This window comes from Marmota flaviventris, chromosome 5, assembly GCF_047511675.1.
Source record: "Marmota flaviventris isolate mMarFla1 chromosome 5, mMarFla1.hap1, whole genome shotgun sequence".
NCBI lineage: Eukaryota > Metazoa > Chordata > Mammalia > Rodentia > Sciuridae > Marmota > Marmota flaviventris.
In genome coordinates, this window is record NC_092502.1 from 34,528,531 (window position 1) to 34,545,839 (window position 17,309).

General features: G+C 40.4%; 1 protein-coding gene across 1 annotated transcript; it reads right to left on the reverse strand.

The window, feature by feature from the left end:
* Window positions 1–4,979: 4,979 nt before the first annotated feature.
* Window positions 4,980–13,311, reverse strand: LOC114107588 (immunity-related GTPase family M protein-like). Its single transcript, XM_071611825.1, has 2 exons — window positions 13,072–13,311; window positions 4,980–7,746 (listed from the first exon to the last, which is right to left on the reverse strand). Exon 2 carries the CDS (start codon window positions 7,723–7,725, stop codon window positions 6,526–6,528), a length of 1,200 nt encoding a protein of 399 aa, XP_071467926.1. The 5' UTR covers window positions 7,726–7,746; window positions 13,072–13,311; the 3' UTR covers window positions 4,980–6,525.
* Window positions 13,312–17,309: the final 3,998 nt, after the last annotated feature.

Sequence of the window (17,309 nt, forward strand, 5' to 3'; positions counted from 1 at the left end):
GTTTTTTCTCAGCAAAAGAAACAATAAGAGAGGTAAATAGGGAGCCTACATCCTGGGAACAAATCTTTACTCCTCACACTTCAGATAGAGCCCTAATATCCAGAGTATACAAAGAACTCAAAAAATTAGACAATAAGATAACAAATAACCCATTCAACAAATGGGCCAAGGACCTGAACAGACACTTCTCAGAGGAGGACATACAATCAATCAACAAGTACATGAAAAAATGCTCACCATCTCTAGCAGTCAGAGAAATGCAAATCAAAACCACCCTAAGATACCATCTCACTCCAGTAAGATTTGCAGCCATTATGAAGTCAAACAACAACAAGTGCTGGCGAGGATGTGGGGAAAAGGGTACACTTGTACATTGCTGGTGGGACTGCAAATTGGTGCAGCCAATTTGGAAAGCAGTATGGAGATTTCTTGGAAAGCTGGGAATGGAACCACCATTTGACCCAGCTATTCCCCTTTTCGGTCTATTCCCTAAAGACCTAAAAAGAGCATGCTACAGGGACACTGCTACATCGATGTTCATAGCAGCACAATTCACAATAACAAGACTGTGGAACCAACCTAGATGCCCTTCAATAGACAAATGGATAAAAAAAAATGTGGCATTTATACACAATGGAGTATTTACTCTGCATTGAAAAATGACAAAATCATAGAATTTGCAGGGAAATGGATGGCATTAGAGCAGATTATGCTAAGTGAAGCTAGCCAATCCCTAAAAAAAATGCCAAATGTCTTCTTTGATATAAGGAGAGTAACTAAGAACAGAGTAGGGACGAAGAGCATGAGAAGAAGATTAACATTAACCTGGGATGAGAGGTGGGAGGGAAAGGGAGAGAGAAGGGAAATTGCATGGAAATGGAAGGAGACCCTCAGGGTTATACAAAATTTCATACAAGAGGAAGTGAGGGGAAAGGGGAAAAGAATACAAGGGGGAGAAATGAATGACAGTAGAGGGGGTAGAGAGAGAAGAGGGGAGGGGAGGGGAGGGGAGGGGGGATAGTAGAGGATAGGAAAGGCAGCACAATACAACAGACACTAGTATGGCAATATGTAAATCAATGGATGTGTAACTGATGTGATTCTGCAATTTGTATACGGGGTAAAAATGGGAGTTCATAACCCACTTGAATCAAAGTGTGAAATATGATATATCAAGAACTATGTAATGTTTTGAAAACCAACAATTAAAAAATTAGAAAAAAAAAAGAATTGCAGCCATTATGAAGTCAAACAACAGCAAGTGCTGGCCAGGGTGCAGAGAAAAAGGTATACTCATACATTGCTGGTGGGACTGCAAATTGGTGCAGCCAATTGGCAAGCAGTTTGGAGATTCCTTGGAAAACTGGGAATGGAACCACCATTTGACCCAGCTATTCCTCTTCTCAGACTATACCCAAAAGACCTAAAAATGGCATACTACAGGGACACAGCCACATCAATGTTTATAGCAGCACAATTCACTATAGCTAGACTGTGGAACCAACCTAGATGCCCTTCAATGGATGAATGGATAAAAAAATGTGGCATTTATACTCAATGGAATATTACTCAGCACTAAAAAATAACAAGATCATGGCATTTGCAGGGAAATGGATGGCATTAGGGCAGAATATGTTAAGTGAAGTTAGCCAATCCCCCCCAAAAAATAATGCTGAATGCCTTCTCTGATATAAGAGGAGTGACTCAAAATGGGATAGGGAGGAAGAGCATGAGAAGAAGATTACCTCTAGATAGGGAAGAGAGGTGGGAGGGAAAGGAAAGGAGAAGGGGAATTGCATGGAAGATGGAAGGAGACCCTCATCATTATACAGAATACATGTATGACGATGTGAGGGAAAAATAAAAAGAAGTGTGTCACATTAGAATAGGTAGAGTGAAGTAATGGGAGGGGAGGGGAGGGGAGGGGAGGGGAAGGGGAAAATGGAAGGTCAGCAGAATAAAATAGACATTATTATTGCTGTGGGTATATACGTGACTGCATGACCAATGTGATTCTATAACATGTACACTCAGAAAAATGAGAAATTTGTATCCCATCTGATTCAAATGTATGATATGTCAAGATCATTGTACTGTCATGTGTAACTAATTAAAACAAATACAAAAATAAAACTCATAAAAATTAATTTAATACCTTAAAATTATAAAAAATATGGTCCTTTTAATAAATGAAGAAAAATTGAAAAAAAAAAAAAGAATCCACCTGTCAGTTTCTCAAGTTCATTCATTGTCCTTAACTATTTTAAATCCATAAAAGATTCACAAAGCCTACATTATCCTTCACAACAAATGGTCCCTCCCTTTTGATTGACAGTATCATCTCATGCAGTAAGTTTTGTTAAGGCTATAAATTCTACATTATTATATATTAAAATTAATAATGAAGAACAAATAAATGGAAGGTGGTGTTTGAGACATTTCTGTTCAAGAAATGATAATAAAACCATAATTTCTATTTGTAAAGATGTCATTTAACTATTAGTGAATTCACAAAAGAATCATAGTAAACAAATTCAACAAAATCAAATTTATTTTGTTTTCTTTTAACTCATAGTTAAAGAGTCTTTTTCAAAAATATTTTGAGGCTATAGCCTCAGATTTTGTGTATATATATTTTTAATTTATTTTTATTTACAATCATTTCTATGACATGTTTTCCACTTTGTGAATATATAACATTTCATTTATGAATTTCCTATCAATGAACATTTCAGTTTGGAGCTCTTTACAATATTTTATTCCCACTTTACATCAGTGCTGCTATTAACATCCATGCACATTTCTTTGTATTCATCTGTGTATAAAATTCTGCAAGCCACCAAGGAGTGAAATTGCTTCAACATGTCTTTTTGTTGTTGTTTGGGTTTGAGTTTTGGTTTAAATATTGCACAAAAGGAAAAGAATGCGTTGCAAAACAAACTAGCCTAAGATCTCTTGTCCTTAATATATTTTTTTCATTTCCATTAGTATTTCAGGTTTATATAGGACTGACCTATCTCTTATGCCTCAAATGTACACTTATGACTTGGTGACTATGACCTCCATTTCTGCCTCAACAGGTTAAAAAACTGTCAGAACACATTTGTATTTGCAGCAACTTCCCGGATCATACATTTTAAGGTTTCATTGAGCTACTAGATGTTCCCTCCAGGTCTTTCCATGTACTTCACAACAATATTCCAGTCTTCTCAGAGACACAATTCTATGTTAACAGACACATGATTCTCTTCTACATAAGGACAACTAGTACTAAAAGGTATTTTTAGATTTTTTTCTTCTCATCTAATTATGCTGCCCCAAAATTTATAAGTTCAAGCACTGACCATAAATGTGAGATAGGGCCTTTAAAGAGGTAATTGAGGTTAAATGGAATATACAATCTTGGTCCTTTTAAACCAAAGAAAGTATTTAAAGACTAAAAACACAGAGGAAAGGACAGGTGAGCACACAGTAAGAAGGTGACTATGTTCAAAAATGGCTTAGAGTCCTCAAGAGAAATCAACCCTGCCAGCAGTTTGATCCTGCAACTTTAAGCATCTAGAAATGTGAGAAAGTATTTATATTGTGTAACCTGTACTGAGATAATTTGTTACAATATAACTGAGTTGAAGAGTGGTTACCAGAATACAGCCAGATTCTCAATAGGTTCTTCTTCTAATTTGGTACTTTGGCTTTCCCCCCATTCAGTTAGAAGAATCATTTTAGATGAGATTGACAAGGGCTCCAAAGAGATAACTCAATTTCTTTGTCACTCAAACCTTAAAACTCTTCTTCTCATCCTGAACCCCATGACCAGCCCTACAGAAATTCTTGGCCTAAATGGATGAGTCAGAGAGGCATCCAGCTAGCTGGTCCCACAGGCCACTCACAAAGTCCCTATTATAATCCCTTCATATCATCCCTCAACACAGGTTGGGTGCAAGAGTGGCCCCCTAAGACCATGAGCATGCTCTGAGAGATGAGGTTCCAGTCCCAGGCCTTACCCTGGGAGTAAGATAAATGCAAACTTATATGAAAATAAGCCCTATCACTGGATTGAACCAGAGAGATATTTTGTGACTCACAGGCCTCAGAATTTTTTCTCCTTTCTCTCTTTCTACAAAGTTGAGAGGATCAATCAAATAGTCGACTTCTCAAAAAGGCACAATATTACATCATACTGAGTACCATTTTCACTATTAAATTTATGGCAAAAACTTACATGAGTTTAGTGATAGAGAAAATTAGCATGCCTTCTAAAAATTAAATTGAATCAAGAAATCTAAAAGAATAAACATTGGCACTGTGTTTCTAGCATCACCAGTTGGAGATTGTGAGAAACAGATGTTCTGAGCTGTGGAGCAAAAGTGTTTCACCTTCTACTGAGATTGTAGTGAAACTTTTTCTAAGACCTCCACATTTACCTACATATGATAGACAAGCTTCTGATTGATATTCCCAGCATGTCTGCACCAGAGAAAGTGGTGGTAATGAAAATAGTTTCTGCCTTCAGTACTTTCAGAATGTATGAAAAATATTTAGAATGAAATCACTCAAACTGCCTTCTGCATGAGAATAACATATATCTTTAAAAAAAGATTATCCTGAGACTTGTAATTAAAAAAGAAGTTGAGAGAAAGGAAGGCTGAGGAGACATGAATACTGAGATGAAGCCTGTTTCCATCACTTCTCTCCACTTCATTGTGCCAACTAACAATGGACTCTGAACTCACTGAGTGATGTTAGTCTATTGTACCTTTTTTATAAATTTCTTTTTAGTTATAGAGGGACACATCTTTATTTTGTTTATTTATTTTTATTTGGTGCTGAAAATCGAACCCAGTGTTTCACGTGTGCGATGCAAGCACTCTGCCACTGAGCTAAAACTCCAGCCCCCATTTGTCACAGTGGTCAAAAGGTGTGACTTATGTAGTCCAAGGGGGGGAAATAAAGAATGTCCACGCACTTCTGCCCTAGTAAATGCTTTATTCACTCAAATCACTCAATACAATTTTTATTCTATAGGTTCTTAAGCAAGACAATGATAATTCTTAATGCTAGGCACTGCAATAGACATCATCAATTCACAGCTAACAATTCTAGATTAATTCTAAGCACTGCAAACACACTTAATCATGACAGGATAATGACAGACATTCCCTCTGCATGCCAAGTTCAAGTGTCAGATTTAAAGTCTCAAACCTTAGGCTTTAAGTCCAGCAGATGCACACTCACCCAAGTCAGGAACAAAGGCAGACTTCTGGGGTGGAGCTGACAGCCAGCTAAGGAGAGGGTCTAGAGAGAAGTTGTGGCTCTCACCAGGGTCAATATGTGGCTGTAGAGTTTGAGAGTGGTGAGGAAAATGCAGAGGATCAGCAAATGAAGAAAAGTGTTGGGATGTCAGTCCAGGTCCTTATCAGGCTCTCAGCGTGAGAGCATTATTGTCATTATTATCTGTTCACTCGCTCTATTATTTATACTAAATTTGGGGGCTTTTGACCCCTTATCTGCTGCCACTGAATCTCTCAGTGACATCATTTACCCTGGGGTTAAAACATCTCATCTGGTGGTCCCCATCCTGATCTTTTCACCTTTCTCTCTTGTTCATCTCTTTTCCCTCTTATTGGGCAAAGACAGCCTGCCAGAGGCTTCACTTGAGTTTATCAGGGTGGGGAGAAATGACTTATTTGTGCCTGAGAGCCATACTGGAGGGCTCCATTAGGCATGTCTGGCGAGACTGCAGGTTTCAAACTGGAGTTTTTAAAATGGAGTTGCTTAGGCTCAGGCCTAAGGCCATCCTCATACCATTGTACCTTTATAGTTTGCTGTGAGTACCACATAACTCAATTTGTCTCATTTCATTCATATTATAACTTAGGACTGCATGTTTACCTCCAAAAATTCTGTGTCGGAAAAGTTTATTCCATCTCAACATCTCTTAAATATTTAACCTATACTTAAAATTTCCATGTTTGACTCATTGAATTAAAGTGTTTTTCAAATTGAGTTGTTAATTTTATACAAAATATGAAAAATTTCTTCTGATGCCAGCATCCTGATCTTGCTTGAGTTTCTTTTTCTTTAACACATGTAAGACTAGTCCGGTTGCTTCCACATAACCTAGAATGTGATTTCATTTCCATTGCTACATATCCCTGGACATCAAGTATGCAGTTTCTCTATTTCCCCTGAAAATACATTTACTTTTTACATTCTGGGGAGTTTCTGGTAGAATGCTTACCCCACAATTTTCACTCATTAACTTTAAGGCTTTAGTGGAAAAACAGATTAATTTAGATCTATATCACCATTAACAATTACTATCAAAATTTCTATATACTGAACCCAGGAAACTTCATTAATGATTTCAACAATACTTGTTCCTCAAAAGAAGAATATATTAGGATTAGAGAAAGGAAGATAAGTGATTTTCTTAACTCCTTTCAAAGATTCTCTTGGTATCCTTCATGAAGCAAGCTAATTCTACCTAAGAATGAGCCAGCTAGACTATTCCCAAAATTGATATCAGGTGGAGAGCATACATTCTTTCAGAATCTTCATCAGGATGTTCTTGGTGTCCTGAGCAACTAACTCAAGGATGCGCCTATGTTTCATGAATCTGAAGTGGTGGATGACAGGATTACCTAAGAATGGTATATATCTAAAAAGTGTTAGGAATGCCCTCATGATTAAGCAAGTCATGAATTTCATTTTCCAGTCACCTCCACAGAGAGTGTGCAAATCCTGGGACTTCATGATGGTCATGTACTCAAAAGCCCATGTCCCCATACTATGAGCCACCTGCTGAAGTGATGCATCATCCACACCAAAGAGCAATCGGTAGGCTTCCAGACACTTCCCCAAGTCATCAGCATCCCTGATGCCAAGAATATCTTCCACATGCTCTGTGGATAATCTCCCCTTCAAGGAGTTCACTTTATCATTAATGATCTTCTCACAAATGTGGGAAAGCATGACTAAGGGACCATGGCACCTGATGTTAGAGAGGTCTATTTTCAATGTATTCCTAAGCTTTGGGAAGTCATGCAATAAAGGGTCAAGGTTAGATACAAGGAATATGGGGGGTTCCCACACACCCTCCTTATGAAGATTTTCCTTGATATTCTCTTGTATATTCTGCAACATCTTTTCATTTGAGAGAGCACTTGTGCTGAAATCCCTGTCCAGCTTAGTCCAGACAACATAGAACCTCTTTCCCATCCCCTCAATGGCTTTGGCAAGCTTTACATGATTCATGCTGAACTGCTCAGATGCAATGATGATAAAGAGGTCATATTGGCTGAACTGCATCTCATTCAGATAGCTCTCCAGACTTTGAGCAGTAGTCCCCAAGCCAGGCAGGTCCCACAGCACCACATTGGGAAAGTGGAAAGAAGAATAGCTTCCTCTTGTCTGGGTGGTTGTCACCACCCCAATGGGAGCTGAGGCCTTCTCCTCATGTCCCAGGACTCGCAATGCATTGATGAAGGATGACATACCATTGCCTGACTCCCCAGTCACAGCAATGTTTACTTGGGTTCTGGACACTGTCTCTACAGTCCTCCTGAACACGCAGACCACTTCCAACAGCTTTCCTTCTTTCAAGGACTTCTCAATATTTCTGCTCTTCTCTTCAGTTAAAATGTTCCAGCCTGTATGGTATGACACAACAGAAGTGAAGGATGTAGACAATGGAGTGTAACAGGACACGGGGGTTTTTGCCATATTTGTGAGTAGTGGAGCCACCTGCAGAAATAGAATAGAGGGAGTTAGACACAGTGTGACACAGGAATCAAGAGAGTTCACATCTCATTCCCAGGGTTTCAGATATACAACAAAAGAGATAGCAAAGAATTTCAATTACAAACAGAGCAAGCAAAGTATTCATTAAGGAAATTTACACATTCTTAGGGATTATGGTGTTCCTAAGATTGTTTGGGGCTTATGTGTCAATGGTTAGCCCCAAATCAGGACTATGACCCAATGAACTTGAGCAGCAGAATGTCAGGCAAGTCATTGAGGTGGGAGCACACATTCTTATTCTGCCCCATTTTGTGGGAAGAGACTGGAAATGCCGGTAAGACCAGCTTTCCATAGTGAGTAATTCACTGATAAAAATGGGCTAGTCCTCCCTGGGGTTATCTTTTTTCATCAAGAACAGTTCAATTATTGTTAATAATCCTATTAAAAGTGATTTTTTTTCTTTTTCTGGCAGTATTGTGTTTCTTAAAAAACTGGGATGATGTTCACCAATAACTACAGCTTCAACAGACAAGTCAGAACAACTTTATGAATAATCTACTGATTTTAAGTCAGCACTTAAATTTTTATATTTCTATGTATAACTGTTGATAGTGTTATTCATATACATATTCAAGACGTTATATGAACATGTTTCTCTTATTAGCTTAATTCTTGCAATGAGATTGAAAGCATTTGTGGAACAGGATTATAAAGACAATTAGTTGGAATTATCCAGTGGATTCGACTCAAGATTGTAACACATAGACTTTTCTTGGCTGATGGACTTTCATAATCCTACATTTATCTGTGATTGCTATGGTACTTTTCTTAAAAGTACTTAATCACCTCTTTGTGCATGAATATGAATTTTTTGAAATTCAAGACCATTTCTTTAGCTGCAGAGTTGCTTTTTTGTGTCTCATAGAATCTTCCTGACCTATAAGGTGCTCCCTAGCTGGCCCACCAATGGGGTCCCCTGAAGCTTCTGAGGTCCTATATGGTACTCACAACTGGTGTAGTCAGGTTTCTGTCCCAGAAGGCCTGCTATGCTTTCAGTAGGATAAATTTCATAACATGAACACATGTAGGTTTCATGGTGCTGTATCTTGCTCTTCACAACTTTCCTGAAGACACCACTGTCCTTGCTCTTCTCCTGGGGTAGTCCCTACCTGCAGCACAACAATACTCTCCATATTCTTCTAGCTGCTGATTTTCTAGCTCCAAGGTCTACATGCACCTTCCCCATGGATGAAATAATCTGAGAATCCCTTGAGGATCAGCTCAGATCTTTGCAACATAGACAAGTTCCTAAAATCCCAGTTTTCTGACTTGTGCTTTGAGGAAATCATGCTACCTGCTCCCAGGATTCATGTGAATATTTCATAGCAGGATCCACAGTATGTTAGAGTCCTCTTGGTGAAGGCTCTTTGGTTGTCTTATAGTCTCTGATAAAGACTTCCTCTGGTTCTTTTTCCTCCCTCCAACTTTAATCGCACAGTATGAAAGCGATATATTTGTGAATCTGTCAGTGCTGAGTCTTTTTCATGCCTTGTCTCATTTAATCTTCCTCAAATCCTAATCTTCAACCTTGATTATGTTTGAAGAAACAGAGAATTATAAATAAATAACAAATCTTGAATTACATAGAAGGTGTGTGAGGGATTCAAAAATTGAACTTCTGAATGTGATTCTATTTTTCTGTCTGGCAAAGATAATCATATTTAATAGAAATCTAGCTCCCTGAGATAATGATTATTGATGCTGAGGTACTTCCCTTGAGGACACTGATTTGGTTATAACAATCAATTGCATTTACAACTACTTAAATTCACCTTTAACAATTTTGGGAGAGAATAGAAATTAGCTTCTGTCTCTTCCTATCATACCATCATTGATATATAATTGTAAAGGAAATTCCAACAGTGTACCCACCAATTGGAGCCTATTCTAGGAGGTTTAGGACAGGGAGGTACCTAATGAAATAATCAGAGAGATACTAGGTGTCCATTACAGACCTCACCACAGTCATGAACCCAGGGAAAAAATATTCTGTGTGAGTTCCAGGTTGTGTGCAAGGAATTTTCTGTCCCTGGATCAGGCTCTGTAGATCTTAGATTAGGGATCTTAGAAAGTCTTAATATTAATGTTAGGGATCCTTTGGGGCTAGTAATCCAGAAAGGATGGAAAGAAATGAGCATCCCCTGAATCATTTCCCCTGATTGGTCTACAAATGATCAAACCTTATATATGGATCTATATCACTTTGAATTCTCTCCTGATAGATCAAGTGAAAGAACCTGGTATTTCAACTTGGTTGAAAGTAGGTGTCTCTCCCACCATGTGATGTCTTCTACCTCATTGAGACTGCAGAGACTCCCCACCAACAAGAAGTGGCACACCAGATGTGGCTATCTGATCTTGAATTTCCCAGACTACAGAACAGTGAGCCAACTAAATCTCTTTTCCTTATAAATTGCCCAATCTCAGATATTCTCCATTAGAGCAATGGAAAATGGACTAAGACAGGTAATGGACCACATCCCTGAATAGGCTTTGCATTTTTAAATGACTGGGGAAAAAAATCAAAAGAAGAACAATATTTTGTGACAAATTTAAAATATGTGAAATTCAGACTTCAGTGTCCACCAGTAAAACTGGGGATACAATCATTCCCATTTGCTTACACGTAGTCTCTGGATGCTTTTGTGCTACAGCAGCAGAGGATCTAGAGAATTCCTAAAAATCCCTACCAAGTAGGGAAGATGATTTCAAGAGGCATTAATGAGACAGAACAAAAGAACAACCTTTACACACAGATATATGATCAGGATTCGGGACTCATCAGAGGTCAGGGAAGACACAGAGCAAAATCTGCTTCCAGAAACCAGAGTGGGGCTTTCTTTATTTGGACTCTGCCTTCATCAACTGAAAAATGTCTTTTTATTTATTTTTTTTAAAGAAAGAGTGGGAGGGAGAGAGAGTTTTTTAATATCTATTTTTTAATTCTCGGCGGACACAACATCTTCGTATGTGGTGCTGAGGATCGAACCCGGGCCGCACGCATGCCAGGCGAGCGCACTACCGCTTGAGCCACATCCCCAGCCCCGAAAAATGTCTTTTTAGAGAACATTAATACTTAGGGAAATGAAGAGTAGATCATCTCCTCCATATAGTATTTTCTACCTTGAAAGTCACCATACCTCTTCCCAAGACCTAAGAGATGGAAGCCCAAGAGAGTGAATATAGTTCTTAAATCCTGATTGAGTGGGTTCTGTTTTCCCACAATAAAATAATAATGATAAATTGGAATTGAAAAAAGAAGATTTGGGAAGTATCAGTTCATGCTTATTATCATACTAATACATACTTGTCACTTCCAATAAAATAATTCCTCTAGATTATTTACCCAATGCCTCTGGTACCTACTAGGTATTTGATCCATTTCTATCTAATGAAAAGAAATATATTTTATAAATCTCTCATTACTAATTGACAGGACAATTAATTCTCCTTCTTTAAATCTGTCACCTGAAGAACTAAAGCCTGTTCCCCACACATCTCTGGCAATTGCTCTCCTATGGGGAGGGGCTGAGACAAGGTATTGACCTGTATAACAAGGATGGGAGAAGTAGGCATTACTCCTACACTTTTTGAGAATATTTATGTAACCAAATCTCACTTAAGTAAGGCACTTCCAACCTGTCTCCTCAACTGAGCTCTTACTTCTGTGCTCTGTGAGAAAAGGTATCTATGACCCTATAGCTCTGGACCCAACATCCAGATTATTTGCCCTCAATGCCTGATTCCCTGGTCCATTGACCTGCACCCTGATGCTGGTCACAACTGTATAGTAGACCCAGATGAGATCAAGTACCAAGGGCCTTTGTAAACAGTGCTCTGCTGAGGTCCATGTATCAAAGAGACCAGGGAAAGACCTGGATAACTCTGGGTGAGGTTGCAGGATCCTCCAGGGAGAGTCAGTATTGAGGGTTAGTATGGGACAGCTTTAAGACTTTGGGGCTCACAGTGCTGAAAATTGGCATTTGCAGAAAGTCTATCAGAGTATAGACTATACTCCCTTCTTCGATGGCCCATCCCAAATTATACCTCTGACCTAAGGAAGGGGAGCAGACTATTCTGGCTTCCAAAGGGAGCCCAACAAGGAGGTTAAATTAGAGGAAAAACAGCTAGGCTTAAAAAGAAGAACAAAACCCTGTGAGTAGCATCTTTAAAGTCTTCTGACTTAAATCCACTGTAAGAGATGCATTTCACGTGATAATCGTGCACACATGTTCAATCACAGGCAAAGACCTGAATGAAGATCAAGTCACATGATTTACTTTTTTTGTCTTTAGTCTATTCTATTATATTCTGTTGAATGGTATTTTATTGAATTCTATTCCACTACTTTAATGTTGGCTGCGACCCACAAAATACATTTTATGACTTAATTGAAAAAAATAAATAAAGAAGGCTTTTTTGTGAATTTCCTATGCAGGGTTCTATGTAGTTTAAGCTTCTTTCAACTACTCTGAGCCTTATCAAAGGGAATCAAAGAGATGTGGACTGGACTAGAATGGATCTGAAGCACCAAGTAGTTTTTGAACATAGATCCTACATGGGTCCAAACCCTTGTTTTATTGTTTATTTCATCATCATCAGGAAAGACTAAGGAAATATCAATGTGCTAATTTATTCCAGAAAAGGGTGGCAAACCTCTCCGGGATCAATGGGTACAGTACTATACCTAGAATGCTCTAGGAAAAGTCTATAAGGAATGAGTTGGAGCCCAGCAACAGAGCTAGTTTCTCCATGAAGATAAAATATTTGAATTGAGTCAGGCAAAAAGGTCACTCTGATACATCATGCTCAAAATTCAACCTCAGATACTAATTCCCTGAATGATCCAGGTAAGGAAAACATAGGATGTCATAATTTCAGGCTCTGTCAGATATTGGCTGTGGCTAATTCAGATCCTGGGAGTCTGACCTCACAGGGAACATTTCCAGCTTAGGCTCTAGAAAATGTGGAGGGCATATCCCATCCTCTTCCTAAAAAAAATTGGTCCATATCAGAAGAACCAAAACAGTAGGAATATGTAGGTAAGAGAGAAGCATATTACTTCCACACTGGATGTTTTGGAAGCACAAGAAAATATATTAGAGTGCTATGTAGCACCTGAAGGATGTCAGAGAGGAGCTATGAACACACCCTGAGTGCAGTAAGCCTCATCCGAAACTCTTCTGCCCTTGGTGTAAAGGATCCACCTTTAATGCCATTCTATTAGCAGAGTTATTAGCAAGCTGTATTTAGGATCCCTTCTCTTACCTGCTTCAGAGGGGTGGCTGTGAGGAGATGTCAGCAGTTCTCCTGGGATATCACTGCCTCCCTTGAGAAAGGTTGCTGTCCTCAGGCAGAGGCAATTGCTAGTCCCAGGTGGCTCCAGAAGGCAGAAGTCACTTGTGGAAAGCTGAATTATTCTGAGGAAGAACCAATAGAGAAGAAGAGGAGAGGAGCTAGAAAGGAAAGTTCAGTCTTCCTGGGTTTTCTTTCTTCACTTCACAGTAGAGTTATTGTGCTGCCCCTGCTCACTATTTGGCTGTTTGTAGATTTGAGTCTGGCTGCCTGCCTCAGCTCCACAAGGAGGGGAACATTGGTGGGGTAAGGTTTCAGTTTCTATTCCTGTAAGTAACTGATTTTCAGGATTCAGCCATTCAGTTTCCACTTTTGCCTTCCAGTAGGAGTAGAAACCATTCAATTCTAGCCTGAATCCAAGTCCAGGATGTCTTAGCTCTGCCCAGAGGCTATGAAAGTTTAGCCCAGGATGAAGACATTCTGGGCCTAGACGTTCTTCCTCACCTCCTGGAGCCCATGTCCTCTGAGATGTTAACATCTGGAAGATGTAAGGGCAGGCCCATTGGACAGTTGCAGGTACTAACTGCTAAGTTCCTCCTAGTGGTTGTTGTCCCTGGCTAGCTTCGTTTGCTCACTCCCATACCACTCAACTCAGGTGCATAATCGCTCTCTTCAATGGAGCTCCCCTGATCATCCCACAGATCAAGGCATTTGTCCACTCCAGAATACCTGGCTGTTAATTTGTGATTCTTTTTGACCTCTGACTTCTCACAGTTCAGGAAAGACTCTCTATAACCAGCTTACACTCTGCCACTCCATATAATTGATTGTCACTTTCCTGGCTAATGTCTACTTTAAGAGGGGCAGGCCTACCACTAACAGGTCTAACCATGGGGATTAATGCTGCTAATTAACATGACTGGGAAAATGCCATGATTACCAGAGCAAGATAGGGTAGCAGGATAAAGTATGAAACTCTGATCATTGTCCATGGACCAAAGGTGGTCTGATTACCACCTAACTGTCCCTGAACCTTCTGTTCCATCCACAGGGTTCATCCTACCTAGCTTCTGGGATAATTGCATTCCTGAGTGCCCTACATTTCATACATGCTATTTTTGCTGTTGGGAGAGTCCTTCCCATGGCTGCAACTCCTAAGCCTCCTCTCTAGCACCACATATTGATAAGACCTCCATGACCAAGATACACTGTCCACAGGACCCTGTCTTCCACCCTCTGGGTGCCCCATCCATCCTCCTTCCTGCTCAGTGTAGCTACCTGAATGCTCAACCCAGCACATTAGTAGTTTCCCTATTGCTTGGAATCTGCACTAGGTACCAGGCTCTGAAATTCCCCCATCATCAGGTTCAAATTACACTGAGGTTTTTGAACCTGTGCTAGACTGAATGAGTCACCAGAAAGGATGAGAAGGTAGAGGCCTGAGTCCCCAGTGGGGGCATGAATGAACATCTGATCCTAGACAGGCCTTTGACTTCTCAGTGGATTTCATCTCCTTATTCTAATGTAGGATCAATAGGAAAGTATATGGTAAGGCAAGGGACCACAGGGCTGGAGTTTTGTGACTGTAACAAGGTGGAGACTGAGTCTGTTTTCTGAGCTTTGCGGAAAGATTGCAAATGTGGATAATGAGTTATAAACACTGATGTGGCTAAGGGGTTTTAAAATTGGCTTTGCCATCCTTGATTCCACCTGTGAGTAAAAAACTGCCAACTAGCAGAAGATGTTTATCTGGACATGGGTCTTCCTCAGTAAGATGAACTCAATAAAAAAACAGAGTCAGGTTGCTCCATAATTTTCAGAAAATGGCAGGAGGAGATTAAGCGGCATCTAGGTTTGATCTATCTCTATCCCTCAGGGCCCAAATGGGAAGACTATGTGAAAATCCCTTGTCTCTTTTATATGAAGAGCTTTTACCACACAGTAACCATCAGAAAGACTGCAATCATCCCACCTGAGTGTGTCTTTTCCTGCCTTTTTTAGTTTCCTTCCCCTCTGGCACCTATAACCTATAATATAGGACTTTGTAGCTAAAGTGAGAGCTGGGAGCTCACTCTAGTCCCTGCTGTAGGTGTGTCAGTGGGAGCAGGTTGTGAAGGAAGGGGTGGGGAAGATTCCAATTTCCTAAGAGTCTGGAGTTCTTTATTAGATGCATTGAATTTCTGAGTGGGATTAGAGACTGGATATCTTGAGCATAGTATAGAAGATCTGAAAACTCTGGGATATTTCCACCAGGTATAGAAGGCAGTCTTCTAGCAAAGGTCAATGCAGAGTTGAAAGAGAAGGACAATGTTGCATCCTGCTGGTCCAGGCACCTCTCCAGTTCTCTTCATTGATCCCCTAATACCTACTGGCAAGTTCTTCCTCCAAACCTAGTGAAGAGCATGAGGAATAGAGAGAAGAGCTCAGCTAGTCCTGTGCTCACTGTGGAGGAAGTCAGACCACAGGGGCTAAGCACAGACAGAAAAAGCAGGCTCACACAGACATTGCACAAACACTGTATCTTGGTACAGGGGCCTTAGAACAATTTCTGCCTACTGAAGGCTCCTGCACATTCTGAATATTTGCATGATACGACTCTCTGGTCCCTGGAAGCCCAAGTCCTGCCCCAGTGGTTTCCACACACTCCTGTATCTCTGAATCATCTGTTCAGCAACAAGTAGTATGAACGCCTAGAGGCCACAGTACCTTTCACTCTCTGATTCCTGGAAAAGAAGGAGGCTTTGAAAAAAGAAAAAGGTGAATCTGTTTTCTGAAATTTGAGGCGGAGACTGCAAAGGTTAATAATAAGCTATACAACCCTGTGTGGCTGAGAGATTTTGAAACTAGTGCCGCTACTGTTGATTTTTCCTTTCATGAGGAAATGAAAATGGTAGTAGTAGAGATGTTGCAATAAAATGCAATCATTTTATCGCGATAATAAGAGCTGGATATGGGTCTTCTTAGGTAAAGGAACTCAGTCAAAAAGGTCTAGGTGGTTCCATGATGTGCATACAATGAGAAGAGGGAATGAGGCCTGCAGGTCTGGGCTGTGCCTGTCTCTCATACCCCAGTAAGGACATCTATGTGAACCCACATAGTCCACGTATATTAACAAAATTCACCACACAGCAGCCTCAGCAGGATCATATCTGCCACCTGAGTGTGTCCCTTCCTGCCTACTTCTCCCTACCGTCTTCAAAATGGAGATGATTTGTACATGAAAGAGGAGAGAAACGGATTTGTGTCCCTTTAGCAGATATCCCAGTGGGAGAAGGGACTGAGCTGGGGTAGTGGGGGGATTTTAATTACATAGGAGTCTAGGGTTTATTAGACAGATTAGGGACACCAAGGAATAGAAGTCCAGAGTGGCACAGAAGCACTGGCTGAAGAAGTATGTTATTTCCACCAAAGAGTGGAGGAGGTCTCCTATCAAAGGGTAATGCCAGGAGGCTGGGGAAAAAGCAATTATGTTACTTTCAGAGAGTCCAGAGAAGTTTCCAATTCCCTTCCTTGTCTCCCTCCAAACTGGATGAAGAGAAGCAGAAATGGAGAGTAAAGTTAGGCCAGTCCCACGCTCACTGTGGAGGGAACAGAACCCAGGAGCTGTGCAATGTGAGAAAAAGCAGGCTCACAGCCACTGCCCTGCACTGCCCAGAGACTTGAGCAATGACTCTCTAGTCACTGGAAGCCCCAGTCCTGCTCCCATGGTTTCTACCCCCTCTTCTCTCTCTGACTCACATGTTCAATGACAAGTAGTGTGAGCCCCCCTAGTGGCCAACATGCCTTTTGCTTTCACATTCCTGGAAATCAATGAGTTTTGCAGAAGAGGAAGAAATTGGAGTTGCTTTCACATTCTTGTCTTAGCTATTAATGGCCTTGAACAAAAGCCAGGGAACTCTCTTCTCTTCAAAACAAAATAATTCTTCTTCTAAGACGTCAGCTTCCCTGTGAGGCCTGAGGAGAGCTGCTGTCAACTTCTTGCAAATTTCAGTCCCTGCCTTGTGAGACTGACAGGGCAGTTTCTGTGTCCTGCTCTCTGTGTGCTGTCTACATGAGCAAAGAGGCCCAGGTCCTAGAGCAGGCACAGGAAGGTAAGAGAGAAGAGTTCAACAACCTTGCTTCTCAGTGACCACAGCATTCACACTCAGGGTTTTGGGTCATTTGGAGGCCACTGACTCAACTGACCTCAGACTCAATACTCATCTTCCTCC

Excerpts from the sequence above, each read along its gene's own strand:
- LOC114107588 (XM_071611825.1), bottom strand. The coding sequence starts at position 7,725 with ATGGCAAAAACCCCCGTGTCCTGTTACACTCCATTGTCTACATCCTTC.